Source organism: Pseudorasbora parva, chromosome 11 (genome assembly GCF_024679245.1).
Source record: "Pseudorasbora parva isolate DD20220531a chromosome 11, ASM2467924v1, whole genome shotgun sequence".
Lineage (NCBI taxonomy): Eukaryota > Metazoa > Chordata > Actinopteri > Cypriniformes > Gobionidae > Pseudorasbora > Pseudorasbora parva.
The window spans coordinates 46,396,283-46,416,178 of NC_090182.1; the positions used below are offsets into that span (position 1 = coordinate 46,396,283).

The 19,896-nt window shown below is 42.1% G+C and overlaps 1 protein-coding gene across 2 annotated transcripts in view; it reads left to right on the forward strand.

Annotated features, from left to right (window-relative positions):
- The window catches only part of LOC137093294 (putative methyltransferase NSUN7), a 68,160-nt gene that overhangs the window by 10,979 nt on the left and 37,285 nt on the right, over positions 1-19,896 (forward strand). For both annotated transcript variants that reach the window (XM_067458125.1, XM_067458126.1), the window contains exon 3: positions 10,918-10,976. In XM_067458125.1, the coding sequence (XP_067314226.1) occupies positions 10,918-10,976 (59 nt within the window). The remainder of the gene's footprint in view (positions 1-10,917; positions 10,977-19,896) is intronic.

Sequence of the window (19,896 nt, forward strand, 5' to 3'; positions counted from 1 at the left end):
AATTATTATTAATACAGTACAATTTTAAGTAAAAATGTTATATTATTAAATAAAATATTAAGAAATATATTACAATTGTAATAGTTATACTGTAAAAATTATTTTAATAAGAATAATTTTATTTGCCATACAATTAAAAAATTTAATTATTATTATTAACTGTAAAATAAAATATTTATTGCTATTAAATCAAATATTAAGACTAATTTAACACCGCTATTCTATAATAATTGTTATTTAGTTTAAATTTTTAATATAGTACAATTGCAAATTAAAATTTATATTTTTTGTTATGAAATAAAATAATTGGAAATATATTACAGTTGTAATACTGTTATATTGTAAAAAAAAATAGTTGATGATAATAATACTTTTATTTTACAGTACAATTGTAAAATAAATGCATTATTATTATTAACTGTAAAATTAAGTGTTTTTTATTTTTAAATAAATTATTAAAAAATATATTACTAGTTTAATACTGTTATACTGTAAACATTTATATTTAATAATATTTCTACAATTATAAACTAAAAATATTATTATAAAATAAAATATTAAGAAATGTATTACAATTGTAATACTTTTATATTGTAAACAATTTAATAATAGTTTATAGTACAATTGTAAAATAAAATTTATATTTGTTAACTGTAAATAAATATTATTAATAAATAAAATATTAAGATTTATATTACTATTTAACTACTGTTACGCTGTATGGTACAGTACAATTGTAAAATAAAACTAACTGTAAAGTATATGAATTAATATACAATTTAACAATTTTAAAATATATTTAGAGCTGTAATACTCTTAGACTGCAAAAAACTAGCATTTAAAAATAATAATTTTATTTTACAGTTGTACTTATTATTGTCAACTGTAATTTAACATTATTAAATACTTTTACAGTACAATAAGATTACAATACTAACCTATTTTTTATTTTATTGAATATTTTAAAGGCCCACCGAAATGCTTTGGAACGCGCCGCATTATTCAATGTGTTGACGTTATTTCCCCTGAACCGGCTCCAGCTGTTCGGAGCTCCTCCCCTTTTTGAAACAGCCAATAGCGTTTTGTTAATAATACACAGTTTGACTAGAGCCTTTCTGTTTGGTAAAGCCAGCTTCCTCTAACCGTTTATCATCATAATCTCCTCTATATCGCTCTGAAATGCAGCATTCGGTGCAGAATGTGTGTGTGCCCAGACCTCATTCGCCTGGACTGAAAGCATATTTACACTCAATCGTTTTCTATCGCATATATAGCGTGCTATGTGCTTTTCACCATGTAGACATTGGTAAATGTGTGAACAACTGACCGATTTCCAGATGTCAGTGTTTAGGGGGCGGGGCTTTAGAATCTAGAGAGCATTTTGATTGGACAGAAGATTTAATGAGAAAGTGAAGTCTGCGATGCTGTCATCAAAATCTGAGATTCGTTTCAACGTAAGCGAGAGACTAAGTTTTGAATGCTTATATCTCCTAAATGCAAATTTTGTCCCTGTTTGGAACACACCGGCTTATTCATAACCTTAAGGCCGTGTGTCCACCAAAGCGTTTTTAGCAGCTGAAAATGCCTCGCTTGAGAGCGTTTTGCCAGGCAGCGTTTTTTTTCTTCAGTTTTGACTCTTTGCTTGTTATGAAACGGAAAATCAGCAGAAGTCTTACTAATTTCACAGGTTTGTTTCTGTATTGATTCTCTATAAAATTGCAGATACAATGTGAAGTATTTGCTCTGGCTCTTGTTTTAAATCATTTTGTTCTGTTATTATTGCTTGTTGTCATCTGTTGACGTTGTTTAAGTAGAATGTGGCGGTTGATCTATGTAGTATTTGTCCCGCCCCTTCTCTACTGTGATTGGACGGCTGGTGAAAAGTGACAGTGATGAGCGCTGCGTTTTACTCAAAGTTGAACATTCGTCAACTCTCGGTGACTAGTAAAAAACGCAGAGAGCTTGAGCGTGAAATACTCGCTCAGCGCCTCGTTGCGCTCAAGGCGTTTAAAAAACACGGCGCTTCCATTGAAAACAATTGAAAACGCCAGTAGGCTGCGTGAAAAAAACGCTTTGGTGGACACACGGCCTAAGGCTAGCATAGTCATACTAAAAGCTTAACTTAATGTCATATTAAAGGTTTGATCACATGACTGTCAGCACTAGTACTAGAGCGGATTGATTTGGCACACAGATGATTACATGTCAGGCTGTATAATATTGCAGAAATGTGCCAGTGTTGGTGTTGCAGCAGTGGATGCGGTCAGAGGAGATGCGAGCTGGGAATAAAGCTCCTGATGTGGATGTGGCTGTTTGGGATTGGCGAGCGTGTTTCACATGAGGTCGATCACCTGGGAAAAGCTGCTTTAATCTGTCTTAACTCCACGCTGCACGATCAATACACACACGACGTGACTCACATACACACACCATCTGGCAAAATGCTTTTACTACTATATGTATTACTTTTGAAATGTGCGCTGGAGTGATAAAGCGGGAGTTAAATAGATGCACAGTGGAACGAAAACACGCATTGTTTAATGAGTGTGGTCTGTAGATCGGGTTCGATTCTGTCTCTCTCTCGTTGAGACCAAATCCATGAGATGCAAATGAAGCCGGCTGTGGGAATAAAGGGCAAAGACACGATTGGTCAGGTGACCTTCACTGCAAAAAAATGCTTTTCTTACTTAGTATTTTAGTCTTGTTTCTAGTCCAAACATCTAAAAATTCTTGAAACGAGAAGTATTTACTAGACAACCAAAAGTAATTGTCTTGTTTTGGGGAAAATAACTCAAAATGAAGAGAGTTTTTGCTTAAAATAAGATAAATAATCTGCCAATGGGGTGAGAAAAATAATCTTAATTCAAACAGTAAACAAGATTATTTTTCTCACCCCATTGGCAGATTATTTATCTTATTTTAAGCAAAAACTCTCTTCATTTTGAGTTATTTCTCCCCAAAACAAGACAATCATTTTTGCTTGTCTAGTAAATACTTCTCGTTTCAAGAATTTTTAGATATTTTGACTAGAAACGAGACAAAAATACTAAGAAAAGCATTTTTTGCAGTGTTCCTGTCGCCGTGATCACGTTCACTTTGCACTTATTGGCGACTGCAGATTATTCTCCCATGATTCCCCCGCGGCTTCATCAGTGTTCATCAGGTTTCCGAGTGCAGAGACACGTCCAGAGAAGATTGGAGCTGAATTGTCTCAGGGTTTCTGGGATTGTTGCAGTTCACTGGAGGAGATAAAGGCTTTTTAGCTGAACAGAAAGTCCACGGGGTTCATGGTGATTTTGTCCTTGAGCGAGCTGCCAGAGATACCATGGTAAATATCAGCCTGCAGGAGACGGAGAGCATGAAACCAATGCAAACGGCCTGATTAAAACTCTGGGCCAAAATGAGCTGTTTCTCACGCCAGGTTTCTTGTCTTCTGACAGACAGATGGGTGTGTTTTTGTGCGTACAGTGTGTTTCTCACATCTAAGAGATAAAGAAGAGAAATGGAGTTCCTTCAATTGTGTTCATTTGTTTTTCCCTTTGATTTGCTGTCCTTTTCTCTGCTGTCGTCCATCACTGGACTCTCCGTGTCGTATGTCTCCGCCCATAAGCATGACATCATCGGTTCCTAGAGCGATGACATCATTGATCCTGCACCATGACTCACGTGCCCTAAATATGATCATAATCATGCGAGAGACGCCCATCCTAAAATTCTATCTATGTAGTTCTTGTATTCAGACCAAATTTATACTGTGAAAATGTTATATTATAAATATGTGTAAAATATTATTTGGAAAATACACTATATTGACAAAAGTATTGGGCCGCTCCTCCAGATCCCTGGGTTCAGGTGTTCAGTCTCTTCATGGCCACAGGTGTATAACTCCAGCTCTAGGCCTGCAGACGCTTCTACACACATTAGTGAAAGAATGGGTCGCTCTCAGGAGCTCAGTGAACTCAAGCGTGGGGCCGTGATAGGCTGACACCTGTGCAATAAGTCCATTCCTGACATTTCCTCACTACTAAATATTCCACACTCAACTGTTAGTGGGATTATAACAAAGTGGAAGCCATTGGGAACAACAGCAACTCAGCAACGAAGTGTTTAATCCCAGAGCGGGGTCAGTGCATGCTGAAGGTCACAGTGAGCATTAGTCACCAACTTTCTGCAGAGTCAACAGCTCTAGACCTCCAGACTTCTGTGGCCTTCAGATGAGCTCAAGAACAGCGGAGAGAGCTTCATGGAATGGGTTTCCATAGCCGAGCAGCTCATCCAAGCCTTACATCATCAAGAGCAATGCAAAGCGTGGGATGCAGTGGAGTAAAGCAGCCGCCACTGGACTCTAGAGCAGTGAGACGTGTTCTCTGAGTGACCAATCACGCTTCAGTCTGACAATCCCATGGACGAGTCTGGGTTTGGCGGTCGCCAGGAGAACGGGACTCGCCTGACTGCATTGTGCCAAGTGTAAAGTTTGGCGGAGGGGGGGCTGTGGTGGGGGGTTGTTTTTCAGGGGTTGGCCCCTTAGTTCCAGTGAAAGGAACTCTTAATGCTTCACCAAGACATTTTGGACAATTTCATGCTCCCAACTTTGTGGGAACAGTTTAGGGACGGCCCCTTCCTGTCCCAGCATGACTGCGCTCCAGTAATCCCCATAAACACACTCCTAAACCTTGAGGAAAGCCTTCCCAGGAAAGCTGAAGCTGCTAGAGCAGCAAAGGGTGGTCCGACTCCATATTAAACCCTACGGATTAACAATGGGATGGCATTAAAGTCAAATTAAAGTCCCAAACTTGTTTTTACCCACAAACGTGTATTTAGCTTTTATTGAGTTACATTATTAGGATTTTTCATACTCATTTTATCCTACTACTGTTATAATACTTGAATGTTTACTTATTTATTAATTTAATCAAATGTTTGGTTATTTAGTTTGGTGTTTTTTGTTTTGTTTTGTTTTTTTTTTTAACGTCTTTTCTGTGAACATTTTCCCAGAATTGCAAGCACTTCTGTCCCTGGGCTCAAATCGGAAAACCCGTGGTCGAACATCATGATGACATCATGACTCCGCCCACAGTCCTGACATCATCGCTCCTGCTTCGCTCCTCCACCCAGAGCAATCATTGGCCCTTCTTTAAACCATCAACCCTCAGCAAGAATGAATAAGCGAAACACAGCGTAATCTCAGTATATGGTCATGAACCGATCAGTGTTCTCCTCAGCTCTGCGATAAACATAAATTTGATTCCTCTCGAGCTCCAGACCATTAGTGAGGCTGAGGATTTATTCTGTCAGAGGTTTCTCCACCGAGACTTTGGCAGAGGAGCTGCTGTAAATGTGATCTATGTGTTCCTGGGCCCGTTTCTATCGCTCTCTCGTGATTCTTCAGCCTTCCTTCTTAGTCCAGCCCCAGCTCTCTTCTGATTGGATAGCAGGCAGCTGTGCTGTGGCCACGCCCACATGCTGTGCCGATTGCTTCATTAATGGATGATGCGCTCCTCTAGAGGTCATTTGTTTTCTCCTGAGTTCATTTTAAATGATTGAACAAAATTAATTGCATAATGAGTCAGAGATCAGAAGGTTAATGACTGAAGCAAGGCGGTCAGCGACACGAGAATGAATCAGAGAGATTTCCTCACATTAAAATGAACCTCACATTAAAAACCCCAGCTGCTCCCGATGAGCTGGATGGTGCCTTACATGGCTGACATCGCCGTCGGTGTATGAATGGGGGAATGAGAGGAAAGATGTAAAGCGCTTTGGATGGCTGTTGAAAGCGCTAAATAAATGCAGTCCATTTACCATTAACACCCTGTGTGTGTGTGTGTGTGTGTGTGTGTGTGTGTGTGTGTGTGTGTGTGTGTGTGTGTGCGTGCGTGCGTGCGTGCGTGCGTGTGTGCGTGCGTGCGTGCACTGGTTTGACCTACATTAGGAGAATGCAAAGTCCTCCTTATATGTTGGTGTGTATTCAGATTTTAGGCCACGCCACCTAGATTATGACATGCCGATGTCCATGTAATTCTGTTCTCTCTGTGTGTGTGTGTGTGTGATGTAGAGATCTTCTGTCAGGGCAGATGAATGGGGTGTTTGTAACTTGTTGACTGTGTTTTATCTTTTTTTATTTATTAATTTTTTTACTTTTTTTATTTGTTTTTATTTAATGTTTATTTATTTTAATCAAATTATGTTTCATTATTTTTTGATAATTACTAACTTTTGATTATTTATCCTGTTTATTTGTTTATTTATTTCTTACTTTACTCATTTATTTTAATATAATTATACATTTATTTGTTTGTTTTAATCAAATGTTGATTAGTTATTTTTATCTTATTAATTATTTATTTTTTATGATTTAAACATTTTTTCTTCTTTTTTTCACTTCATTATTAATTGATTTATTTTTGATCGTTTTTATTTTAATGTATTTTTTACACTTTCCATGGATTTCCTTGCACTCAGAAATGGTCTTCTGTCAGGGCAGATGAATGGGATGTTTGTAGTTGTCATGGAAACAGCTAATGGGCAGAGACAGAGATCACACCTGTCAATCAAGATAAGAGCCTTATCTTCACTCACACACACATCATTTACACGATTCCTGCAAGCGGCGTCAGGTGTACCTGCTGAAGCGGCTGAAAGCCCCTCAGGTGCTCTAAAAACAGCCACACGCAAATCCCACATGACTCATTTACCTTTTACTCGCATACAAACATGAAACTCCCTGCTCTCTCTCTCTCTCTCTCTCTCTCTCTCTCTCTCTCTCTCTCTCTCTCTCTCTCTCTCCCCGCTCAGAGAGACATATGTGTTCTTTATGATACATAATTCCAAGCTCTATTCTCCAGAGGAATGAAATGAAAATGAATTAGGTTCTCTATTTTTACCCACTCAGGGAAAATGAGCTGTAAAATGTATTTCCACGACCGCTTCTTTTGATGTTAAGGTACACAAATATACATTTTGCTGATTTATCATAGGTTTAGGTTGAATTTTCACTATCGCATACTTCTTTTATACATTTAAAAAAAACTTTAATCTTCAGCAGAATGTCCGAGCTTCGTTTTACCACGTAAGAAAAGTGGATGCTGATTGATATTATCAAAAATGTGTTCTAAGATGTTCTTCATCTAAATATAACACACGAGTCATATGAAATATTGTTATGATACTTTTATACTGTGCTTTGTCTTCAATAATCCAAAGAAAAAAGAAAAAAACAATTAATTAACCATTACCCCTGAGGTTGAACATGAGCTTTAATGCCGTCCCATTGTTAACCCGTGGGGTTTAATCTGGAGTTGGCCCACCCTCTCTAACAGCTCCAGCTCTTCTGGGAAGGCTTTCCTCAAGGTTTAGGAGTGTGTTTATGGGGATTTTTGCCCATTCTTCTAGAAGCTCATTTGTGAGGTCAGGCACTGATGTTGGACGAGAAGGCCTGGCTCTCAGTCTCCGCTCTAATTCATCCCAAAGCTGTTCTATCGGGTTGAGCTCAGGACTCTGTGCAGGCCAGTCAAGTTCCTCCACACCAAACTCCTCATCCATGTCTTTATGGACCGACGCTTTGTGAACTGGAGCGCAGTCATGCTGGGACAGAAAGGGGCCGCCCACAAACTGATCCCACAAAGTTGGAGGCATGAAATTATCCAAAATGTCTTGGTGAAGCATTAAGAGTTCCTTTCACTGGAACTATGGGGCCAACCCCTGAAAAACAACCCCACACCACAATCCCCCCTCCACCAAACTTTACACTTGGCACAATGCAGTCAGGCGAGTCCCGTTCTCCTGGCGACCACCAAACCCAGACTCGTCCATGGGATTGTCCGACTGAAGCGTGATTGGTCGCTCAGAGAACACGTCTCACTGCTCTAGAGTCCAGTGGCGGCTGCTTTACTCCACTGCATCCCACACTTTGCATTGCTCTTGGTGATCTGAAGCTCTCTACGCTGTTCTTGAGCTCATCTGAAAGACACAGAAGTTTGGAGGTCTGGAGCTGTTGACTGCAGAAAGTTGGTGACTTCTGTGAACTGTGACACTCAGCATGTGCTGACCCCGCTCTGTGATTTTACTTGGCCTACCGCTGAGTTACTGTTGTTCCCAATCGCTTCCACTCTTTTATAATCTCACTAACAGCTGAGTGTGGAATATTTAGTATCGAGGCAATAGTGATAATAAATGTATCTTTAATAAAAAAATATATATATCAGATTACTACCTGTGGTAGTTATTTTACGAGTTCACACTTACAAATGGAAATGGGCGGCGAAGGGATCCAGAAAACTGTTGAGGTGACAATAGGCTGAACATTTACTAGTGTAATTAGTCACACTTAGCCTACTTTTTTAAATATGTATTTGAATATAGCAATATGAAACCTTGTTCTGCAAAATATTTCTATAATTATACCCGTGAATAATTATGGTCCCGTGGTCCCGTGAACACCGGACCAAACTTAGGGCAGCAGAGAGAAAATGGCGCAAATCAAACGACCCATCTGACCTGAGTAAGTACCAATCTCTGCTCATTTCCTTCTCACAGGACGTCCATACAGCTAAATCCGCATATTTCCACAACAAAATCAACAGCACCTCAGACTCGCGCACACTTTTCAGAACTTTCACCTCTCTCCTCTGTCCCCCTCCACCACCTCCCACCACCTCTCTTTCTGCAGACGATCTTGCCAATTTTTTCACAAACAAAACCACACTCATCAGCAGTCAGTTCACACCTCCACACACACACACTTTTGAATCAGCCACATCCACAGCCAAACATCTTCTCTCCTCCTTCTCTACACTCACTGAGGACGAAGTATCTAAGCTTCTCCTCTCCAGCCATCCCACTACCTGCCCTCTAGATCCCATCCCCTCACATCTCCTACAAGCCATCTCCCCTACACTCTTACCAGCACTCACACACATCATCAACACATCTCTCTCCACCGGCATCTTCCCCACCACATTCAAGCAGGCTCGGGTAACCCCACTGCTTAAAAAACCCACATTAGACACATCACTTGTAGAGAACTACAGACCTGTTTCTCTCCTACCATTCATTGCGAAAACACTTGAAAGAGTTGTTTTCAACCAGGTCTCATCTTTCCTCTCACAGACTAATCAACTGGACAAAAACCAGTCAGGCTTCAAAAAGGGCCACTCAACTGAGACGGCATTACTGTCAGTTACTGAAGCCCTGCGGCTGGCTAAAGCTGCATCCAAATCATCAGTCCTCATCCTCCTTGATCTGTCTGCTGCCTTTGACACTGTGAATCATCAGATTCTTCTGTCCACCCTCTCATCACTGGGCATCACAGGGACTCCACTCCACTGGTTTGAGTCCTATCTCACAGGTAGGTCTTTTAAGGTTGCCTGGAGAGGAGAGGTATCCAAAACACATCAACTGACCACGGGGGTTCCTCAGGGCTCAGTGCTTGGACCTCTCCTCTTCTCCATTTACACTACATCACTGGGACCCATCATTCAGGCACATGGTCTCTCTTATCATTGCTATGCTGATGACACACAACTCTACCTCTCATTTCAACCAGATGATCCCACAGTAGCTGCACGAATCTCAAACTGTCTGGCGGACATCTCGGCATGGATGAAAAAACATCACCTGCAGCTCAATCTAGCAAAGACTGAGCTGCTTGTTTTCCCTGCTAACCCCACCATACAACACGATTTTACCATCCAGCTAGGTTCATCCCTGATTACTCCTTCAGGGTCGGTCAGAAATCTTGGAGTAATCTTTGATGACCAGCTGTCCTTCAAAGACCACATCTCGAAGACGGCTCGGTCATGCAGGTTTGCATTGCACAATATCAGGAAAATCAGACCGTTCCTTACGGAGCATGCAACACAGCTTCTTGTCCAAGCCCTGGTCATTTCTAGACTTGACTTTTGCAACGCGCTTCTGGCTGGACCTCCATCTTGTGCAATCAAACCGTTGCAAATGATCCAGAACGCTGCAGCACGTCTTGTATTCAATGAGCCCAAAAGGGGCTCATGTCACACCTCTATTCATCTCTCTGCATTGGCTACCACTCGCTGCCCGGATCAAATTCAAAGCCCTGACTCTTGCTTATGGATCTTCCACAAGCGCAGCACCCGCATACTTCGACTCACTCCTACGAGTCTACACCCCCACCAGAAGCCTTCGCTCAGCTAATGAGCGAAGGCTTGTGGTACCATCACAGAGAGGCATGAAATCCCTCTCTCGAACTTTTTCTTTCATTGTTCCGGGTTGGTGGAACGATCTTCCGTCCTCCATACGCACAACAGAATCACTCACTTCGTTCAAAAGACAGGTAAAAACTCATCTCTTCCATGAGCACTTAATCTTACAATAAAAAAAAAAAAAAAAAAAAAAATTCCCCCTCTATTTCTCCTTTCTTCTTTCTTTTTCTGGTCTTTGCTACTCTGAGCAGTGTACAAATCTTAGTATTTAGGGCACTTTTTGTGTTTCGTTGCCTCTTCTTGACGGATCGCTTCCTGTTCTCCTGAGTTGTAAGTCGCTTTGGATAAAAGCGTCTGCTAAATGCATAAATGTAAATGTAAATTAAATCACAGACAGAGATCCCTCCCCTGGCAGCCAATCACTGGGGGTATAGTCAGTAAGCATGATGACATCATCCATAGCAATGAGGTCAACCCTGCCCTTACGCTTAGCTTTAGGCTTCGCTCGTTTCCTTAGTGAAAGTTGCTCTCAGCAGCTTTGTGAATAGTTTTACTGCCATTTAGGAGAACTCTTTAGTGCAAATATAAAATGTTTTGTGAATACGGCCCCTGAATTCAATGATTCGGAAGGGTGTGTCCAAATACTTTTGGCAATATAGTGTTTATCAAATAAATAATGTTAGTCATTGTGTCTTAATTTTCTTGTGTATTTGATCATGTTTATTTGATCTCATTTCTGTAGATCAGGAGCTTTTGGAGGACGTCTTGATTGACAGCTGCTTCTGTGTGTCTCAGCCAATGGTGAGTGAAGGGCGGGACTCGTGTGTGTGTGTGTGTGTGTGTGTGTGTGTGTGTGTGTGTGTGCGTGTGCGTGTGCGTGTGTGTGTGTGTGTGTGTGGTCATATCAGTCTGTCTGACTTTCTAATGTAACAGAAGGTCCATAAATGACTAAAACTCCCAGAATGCACTCCATGTGGTAAATGTGACTACTGATGGTCATGGTGCAAACACACTCACAAATGCATTTACTTTACACACATTCACACACACACTGGAGGCTGAAATACAGCCGCTGTAAAGGATGAATCGTTTGTCCGCTGCTGGTTTGGCAGGTCGTTACTCTAAATCTTAAGAGAGACTATAAACTCTGAACACAATGAAGCTCACACACACACACACACACACACACACACAGAGAGAGAGAGAGAGAGAAAGAGAATGACCTCTAACGAGCTGACGCTAATGTTAATCAGCACATTAACACAAACACACACATGCTCTTTCAAAGCTCTCATCTTATCTGAGATCTCAGTTATGTTTTTTTTTATTAAAGTGTTAGTTCACTCATAACAGAACTAACCCTTTAAGTGTCATCTTTGTCTCAGATATTACTTGTCATCAGGGCTGGACTGGTAATCTGGCATTTGCCCGGTGGGCTGACGCACTTTGTTTTTTTTGGTAGTTTTTTTTTTTGTTTTGCCACTGACAACATGCATCGACAGCGGCCCATTGGTTTGTCTTCTGAATTCACAGGCCAAACCGAGAGAGACCTCCCCTCCATGTTAGGCGCTTTTTCTATTTATTTATTATTTGAGCGCATGGAACTGCAAAAGGCGAATATACGCACAGCGCAGCCGCTGACAAACGTACGCTGCCTTTAAATGCTGCTGTATACGGCACTTTGACCCCGAATTTTGTTTTATACAATCGTATGATATGGGACCATACCGAGTTCTGTGTTGAATCAGCTGAAAACAGCCACGAGCATGTATTCATGACGAGGTAAATGGACAGCATTTATATAGCGCTTTTAGCAGACCCTATGGCCATCCAAAGCACTTTACATCTTTCCTCTCATTCCCCCATTCATACACCGACGGCGATGTCATGTAAGGCACCATCCAGCTCATCAGGAGCAGCTGGGGTTAGGTGTCTCGCTCATGGACACCTCGACACTTGGTCAGGTGGATTTAACCACCAACCTTCCAGTTCGTAGACAACCTACATGAACCACTGAGCCACTGCCGCCCCTACACACAAAACGGCAATACACACAAACGTTTCACTTTATAAAATAAATATGGTGTAATAATATAGAATAAATATGGTGTTTTGGAAGAAAAAAAATATTTAAAATGTTGCTATATTACTTAAATTAATATTGCAGAATATAAATCACTTTTATAGAGGCTGTTTTCGTATTTTCTACAGCTTACTTTTTTCTTCTTCTTACAAATATAATAGTTTATTATATGTTTTATATATTTTAGAAACCATGTAGCCATATAATGAGGAGCAAGGTTTTTACAGTCAATGTGTTTTACCCTGTGACTACCATGATCTTACATTTAAATGAAACTGGCCTACAGTTAAACTATAGTCTATAAAACAGCTTTAAAGTCTGGATCCCATGAATCAAGGACAAAGCTTTTTTTCCCATTTAAAACTTTTTTTAATAGATCCAATGAAATGTAATTACGTTATATTTCAATGATAGCCTCATGAAAGATTGATATCAGTGTCTTACTTAAATTATGTGTTAACTCTTGAAAAATATGATTGTTTTTAAAGGGGTAGTTCAACCCAAAAATGTGATCATTTACTCACCCTAATGTCATTCCAAACCTAAATGAATTTATTTCTGTGTGGCATAAAATAAAATAATTTAAGTGTGTTTTTTTTGTTTTGTTCATACAATATTCAAAGCCTAACCAAAATGGCTTGCCAATATTCTTCAAAACATTTCACAGAGGTCATACAGGTTTGGAAGGACACGAGAGTGACAGCATTTAAAAGCAGTAGGCTACATTTACTTTACTGCATCCTAGCTCAAAATCATCAGTGCTTTACTGCCAAGGGCATTTCTGTGTGACAAAAAAGCAATATTAAGTTTATCTGCATTTGCAGCAAATTCGATAATATCTATCATTATTTATCCTTGTCCTAGTTTTATTTATATACGCCAATTTAAGGCCCCAACCCCAGCAAAAACATTCATGGGCCGGATGGGCTGGGTTTGCCTGAGCCGAATTTTAGCCCCAGTCCAGCCCTGCTTGTCGTATAGTAAGATTATATGGGTAAGTGCTCCCTAATAATGTTCCCACCTTAAACGCTGTAATGGAATCATATGTGCAACTTTGTGCCACTTAATTGATATAAAAAATACAGTTCTAATAACCTGAAATTATCTTACATTGAAACAAAAGCGTATGTTTTATTCTCTGTTTGTTGTTCCTTAAATACATGATTACTTTTTTTCCGTTTCTGAAGTATAAAGTAGAGTATAGAGATAGACAGATCAGGCATTACATTATGACTACCTTCCTAATATTGTGTTCGTCCCCCTTTTGCTGACCCATCGAGGCATGGACTCCACTAGACCCCTGAAGGTGTGCTGTGGTATCTGGCACCAATATGTTAGCAGCAGATCCTTCAAGTCCTGTAAGTGGCGAGGTGGGTCCTCCATGGATATGACCTATTTGTTCAGCAGATTCCACAGATGCTCGGTTGGATTGAGATCTGTTGAATTTAGAGGCCAAGTCAACGCCTCAAACTCGTTGATATGCTCCTCATACCTAGACCGGGTAAACCCATCCCGATCTGCCAGCGATTTGATTTCGCTCTGCAGCTCAGGCTGTAAACCTGGACATTTTTCTACTCCCTAACAAATTTGCGGGGACCAATCACAAGCCGGCATATCCACCTGGTGCTATTGGCGGCTTTAACACGACGACGGATAGAGGCGCTGGATCGTTGGTCTGATTGGTTTGATCATTACGCCTCTTGTGCAGTAGAAAATTCAAATCAGACTTCCCAGACTAATGTTCAGTCTTAAAAGATTGAGCATGGTCTGGTGATAGCCGGACAACCTCAAACGATTTCTGAACCCTTTGTGCTTTGTGGCTGGCACATTATCCTGCTGGAAGCCACCAGGGAATACCGTTTTCATAAAAGGCTGAACATGGTCTCGGCAATGCTTAGGTAGGTGGAGCGTGTCAAAGTAACATCCACATGGATGGAGGACCCAAGGTTTCCCAGCAGAACATTGGCCAAAGCATCACACTGCCTCCGGCGGCTCGCCTTCTTCCCATAGTGCATCCTGGGGCCATGTGTTCCCCAGGTAAGCCACACACACACACACACACACGGCCATCCACGTGATGTAAAAGAACACGTGATTCCTCAGACCAGGCCACCTTCTTCCATTGCTCCGTGGTCCAGTTCTGATGCTCACGTGCCACTGTTGGTGCTTTCGGCGGGGTCAGGGGTCAGAGGTCACCCTGACTGGTCCATACGCCTCAAACTGAGCTGCTCTGTGTATTCTGACAGCTTTCTATCAGAACCAGCATTAACTTCTGGAGCAGTTTGAGCTCCAGTAGCTCGTCTGTTTGATCGGACCCCACGGGCCAGCCTTCGCTCCCCACGGTCATCAATGAGCCTTGGCCGCCCATGACCCTGTGGCCGGTTCTCCACTGTTCCTTCCTTGGAGCACTTTTGATAGATACTGACCACTGCAGACCGGGAACAGCCCACAAGAGCTGCAGTTTTGGAGATGCTCTGACCCAGCCTGACCCTGGTCAAACTCACTCAAATCCTTACGCTTGCCCATTTGTCTTGCTAATAACACATTAACTTTAAGGGCAATATATTCACTTGCTACCTTATATATCCCATCCACTGATCGATGCAAACTCAGTTAATGAGTTTATGTTGAGATCTCAGGTAACACTTTATAATACGGTTGCATTTGGTAACATGAGTTAAATACAGTTAAGTTCATATGAATTAACAATGAAAATAATTCTAAAGCATTTATTATACTTTAATGCAACATTTACTAATACATCAATATAATCAAATGTTGTATCTGTTAATATTTTTTAACTGACATGAACTACAGAAATAACGAACAGTTGCATTTTTATAAACCCTTATAAAGATTTAATCTCGAGGGATTTCTTCATGTTCTCTAATGGGTGTAAGTTATTAGCTCCGCAGCGCTAAACCCATCAGAGACACAGTTACCCGGCGACACACCAGAGGAATCTCATGGGTCTCAATCTGACCTTCAGAGAGGACAAACATGGGGAACAGGGAAGAAAACCTCCAGCAGCTGCTGCTGATTATGACAAAAACTCGCTGAAATCTGCTGAACCCAGAGCTGCGTTCATGCTGCCTTCACGGGATAATTATCATAAATAGTTTTTCTTGTTAATAACAACTGATCATCTTAAGTCATATTTACCTCTGGGAAGCTCAGGGATAATTTTGATACCTGAGTTTCTGAGTTGGTCGTGCCAACATTAATCATGGCGAAGGAGAGAACTGTTGATGTGACTTCTAGTGTAACAACAACGACTAATGAGTTTAATGTCTCGGGGAATAATTAACTCAAAAGGGATTTAATATTCAATATTCATGAATTTATGAATATGATTTGCCGGTTGTTCATTACGTATTAAAATTTTCCGATAGGGAAAATTGTTTAATTAAATACAAGTAACCCTTTATGAAATTGCTTGAAATTATCCTACTAAGTTTGTCCTGCAAATTAGTTATAGACTTTTCAAATCAATTCTCAATAATGGATTACTGCTTTACGAGCGCATAAGAAACATTAACTTTACTGATCAGGATAAGTTCAATATTTCAAATGGTCATACAGTTTACTTTACTAACATAGTAGCATAAGCAGTTAGGTAACGTTTAGATCGCAAGTTTCATTGACTTCGTGTATGTGGCAGAATAACAGATTCAACTCATTAAATGTCTTTTGAAGGTTTAATAAACACAGACTAAAAATAACACTACAATTCACACAGAAAGTACATACTAAATATGCAACAAGAGAGTAGAAGTATAGATATTAACGAAAGAATACATAAAAGAGAATAATGAATAGATTGAAGTTAGAGAGAGATAAAAGAGAGAGAGAGAGAGACAAAGAGAGTGAGAGAGAGAGACAAAGAGAGTGGGGGAGGGTAAGAAACACAACTTTCCTTCAGTTCAACCAAATACGACCTTCACGGAGTTAATTTATCCCAACGGGAGAATAACACACCCTCTTTACAGCAGTAAGAAATAGAATACTTGCATTCTTTTTGGTTTCGTTTTGGCTTCTCGCTTGTGTGCATGTGTGTCTGCGTGTCCGGCGGTCCGGCGGTCCTTTCCGAGGTTGGGAGGGAAGCGGCTGTTTGCTTTAGCGATGCTTCGTGTTCTTGAAGATCAGATTGTAGAAGAGAAGATTTTTGGAAGAGATGAGGCCTGCTTGGAGGGCCTGCATTGGTGGCCTGGCTTGAGTGCCAGCCCCCCCCCCCGTGGGTGTTGGCTCCCACAGGAGAGAGAGGAGAAGTGAACAGAGCGGAGTAAGAGAACAAGAAGAAGGAAGAGGCTGTCTTCACTGGTCTTTTAAGGTCTGGAAATAGTCCCACCCTCCAGGGTTAGACTTAACCAATGAGAGTGTTGGGATTTCCCGGCGGGAAATTCCTCAGCAGACTTTATTGCTCTTTGTTTGAAGGTTCGACTCAGTGGGTCTCTGAGTCTTCATACTATAATTAATGCAACAAACACACACTGCATTTTCTGAATAAGTGATATACATGGAAGTGTACGTCGTGAAGTGAGCATTAATTTGATAGGAGACATGACATATATGAGGTTATCTGAACTAGTACTTTGTTAAGACACAGACAAAAAGATGCAAAATACCATACAGAAGAAACATTTTACAAAACAATTATGTGTTTACATATAATGTCCTGGGGTGCATGTTCATCTATAGATGGTTTGTCTATAATTTGAGGCAAAAGCTCTGTGTCTTAAGCTCTTTGTGTATAAGACTTTCTCCACATTCTTTCCGGTCGTAAAACATCTTATCAGATGGTTTCCAGGGTAGCTGTTGTGTTGGGGGAAGGTCTGTCCATCAGCACAACTTTCAAAGCATATTTGTTAAATGTAACTGGCGATTGTGTGTTTGATTCGCCTGAGTCGCTACATAATCCCCCCTTTCGCTAGTTGTTGTCCCTCCTATGGACAACAACGAGCGATATCAAAGATTCAGGAAGATCAGACACACCATAGCCATGTTAGGCTCCAGTTGTTTGTGTCTCCTGAAGTGATGGTCGTTCCATGGCAGATAAGGCAGACAGTAGCCCAGTTCAGGTCTCTGTGCTTGTGCAGCAGGTGTCGAGGCAGCAGGTGCCCTGACGGTGCGTCACCTGTCATCCAGAAGTCCGTTTGTGTGGTGCAGGTGTGTTGTGGGCTTTCTGCAGCCCTGGGTGGAACCATGTTCCTCGCAATGGCCAGTCAGTCCTTTAGGTCTCCTGCCTAGGAAGATGGACTGCATCTTGACACTTTTATGTCCTATGCTGACTAGGAACTTTTCAGAGGGTGCCTCGCATTGTGGCCAGGCTGGGTGCCTTCTGGTGATCCACTTTGGTTTCTCTGTTTCAAAGTTCAAAGTCATTGGGGTTTTGAGAATCCCTTCAGAGGCGGCCTTGTGTTCGTTAAAGGCCTTCTTTCTCAAATCACATGCATGACATAGTATGGGGCTTGGCAGTATTGCCTACAAGGTGACTAACTGGTGTTGGAGGAGAAGGTTCTTGAAGCTGGTATAAAGTTATTCAGAGGGCTTGGGCTCCTCCCCCCCTTTGTGTTTGTGTGCAGGGCTGGAGGAGCTGGCGCTGCTGATGTGAAGTTCAGGAGAGTACGTCTTTCTTTTAAGGATTCGTTTGCAGTTGGTGATCAGCAGTCCAGGTTGCTCTCTCAGTGCGATGCCCGAGGTTGGACCCGGTGTGATGATGTGTGGTGGTGGCTGGCCTCTGATTGTCTGGAGGCACAGGAGCATGATCACGGCCGCGTTTCTTAGGCATTTCCAGATCTGTTGCATGGCCTCAGTAGTGAAGTGGATGCCTCTGTCTGAGTTGATTCTCAGTGGCAATCTTGATAGGAAAAAGATGTGATTCATCAGATGGTATGCCGTGGTCTGGGCGGTGTCGTTGGGTGCTGGTTGACACTCCACCCACTTGGTAAACTGGCACACCACTGTGAGAAAGTACTTTTTGCCTTTTGTGGACCTGGGCAGGGGTTCTACCCGGTCGATTTGTAGGTTTGACCATGGGAACGTGGTCCCTCTGTGTTGCAGTGGGGCTCTGTGGTTCGGGTTTGCTGGTTGGAACTGGCAGCGAACTAGCCATTCTCTAACATACTCTGCCGTCTCTTGATGCATCCCAGGCCAATATGCCACCTGTTTCAGTGTGTCATGCGTGGCTCTGGTGCCGTGGTGTCCAGCACATGGTGTGTTGTGGGCGTACATTAGCATCACCCCCCTTTGCGACCGTGGCACTACAAGCTGTGGCGCTGTGTTGCCATCGGGTGCACACCAGAGAATGTTGTCCATAATACGCATCATGTGTCTGGAGTTATGTAGATGCTTGTGGCTAGAGTCATCAATGAGCTCAGAGTCAGTGATAGGGTGGTTGGAGGGGTCTGAGAGGTGGTCAAGAATTGTCTTTATTGCAGTGTCAGAGGTTTGCATATCCGCAATATCGTTGTTGGAAATTTGCGGAGTTAGCGATAGCAGCTGCAAGGCCGGCATTGTAGCCGGTGTCGATCGCTTGCTGTGGGTTAGCACTGCAACAATGGGGCAGGATGTGGGGTTCGGGGGTGCCCACATGTTGCCGTGTGGTGTGTTTTTACTGATTGTATTGCACAGTGGTAGACTTTTTGTTGAGTTGTCTGCCCACAGTGCAGGGATACTGTTCGTTGTGACAATGTCATTCAGCTGTAGGTCATTCATGACCTGGGGGCAGAAGGCATCAGAGTCTTTGGATAGCTGAAATGTGCAAAGTAGCGAACTTGAACTTGGCTTTGGGGCTGAGGCTGTGTTGTCACAGTGTGCTGCAGGGGGTCCCGTGGCCTTTGTGACATGGCAGTCTGGCTCTGTGGGAGTTCCCGTGACCTCTGTGACTTGACAGTCTTGCTCAGACGATGTGTGTGTCTGAAGGGGCAGAGGGTCACGCACTTGAGCCCAGACTTTCAGCTGTTTGAAGTCCAGTACGGGTTCGAAGCGGTCCAGCAGGTCTTTTCCAATGAGAAACGGATAAGTGTTCATAGGGGAGATATAGACTGGGTGTATCAGCCTCATAGGTCCAATTGTCAGGTGGATGGAAGCTACGTGCTTGAGCTGGATGTCGTTTTGGCTATACGACTGCACATTTAGCTTACAAGTGTGAAGGTTAAGGGTGCGATTTTTCCTCTGTGCTTCAAATCTGAGTCTTTCAAACAGTTGGGCGGATATAAGCGTGAGGTCGGAGCCAGTGTCAACTAGGGCTTCGAGCTTAAATTCCCTTTCCATAGTGATAGTCAGATAGAGTTTTCGAGCCATCCCCTTCTCGATTAGGTTTCCCAGGAGTCTTGGTGTGGGGACCTGTGTGTTGCTTGATAAGCCGTCTGGATATGTGTCAAGTGTCTCATTATGCGTGCAAACAATCAAAGCAGCGCTTTCTGGTACGCTGGGCTGTCCCATGATGCTGTCTTGATTAGAGGCTGTTGCTGTCAGCTGTAGTGAGTGTGTGCTGCTGACGTGTGGGGGTGCAACAGTTATTACACTAGTCCGTGGTTGGGGAACAGTGTTCAGGGTGGATGATTCAGTTGCAGGAAGGGCGGGAAGGTTGATTTCAGGTATCATGTCTAGTCGTGCTGTACCTGGTCCGTCCTTCTT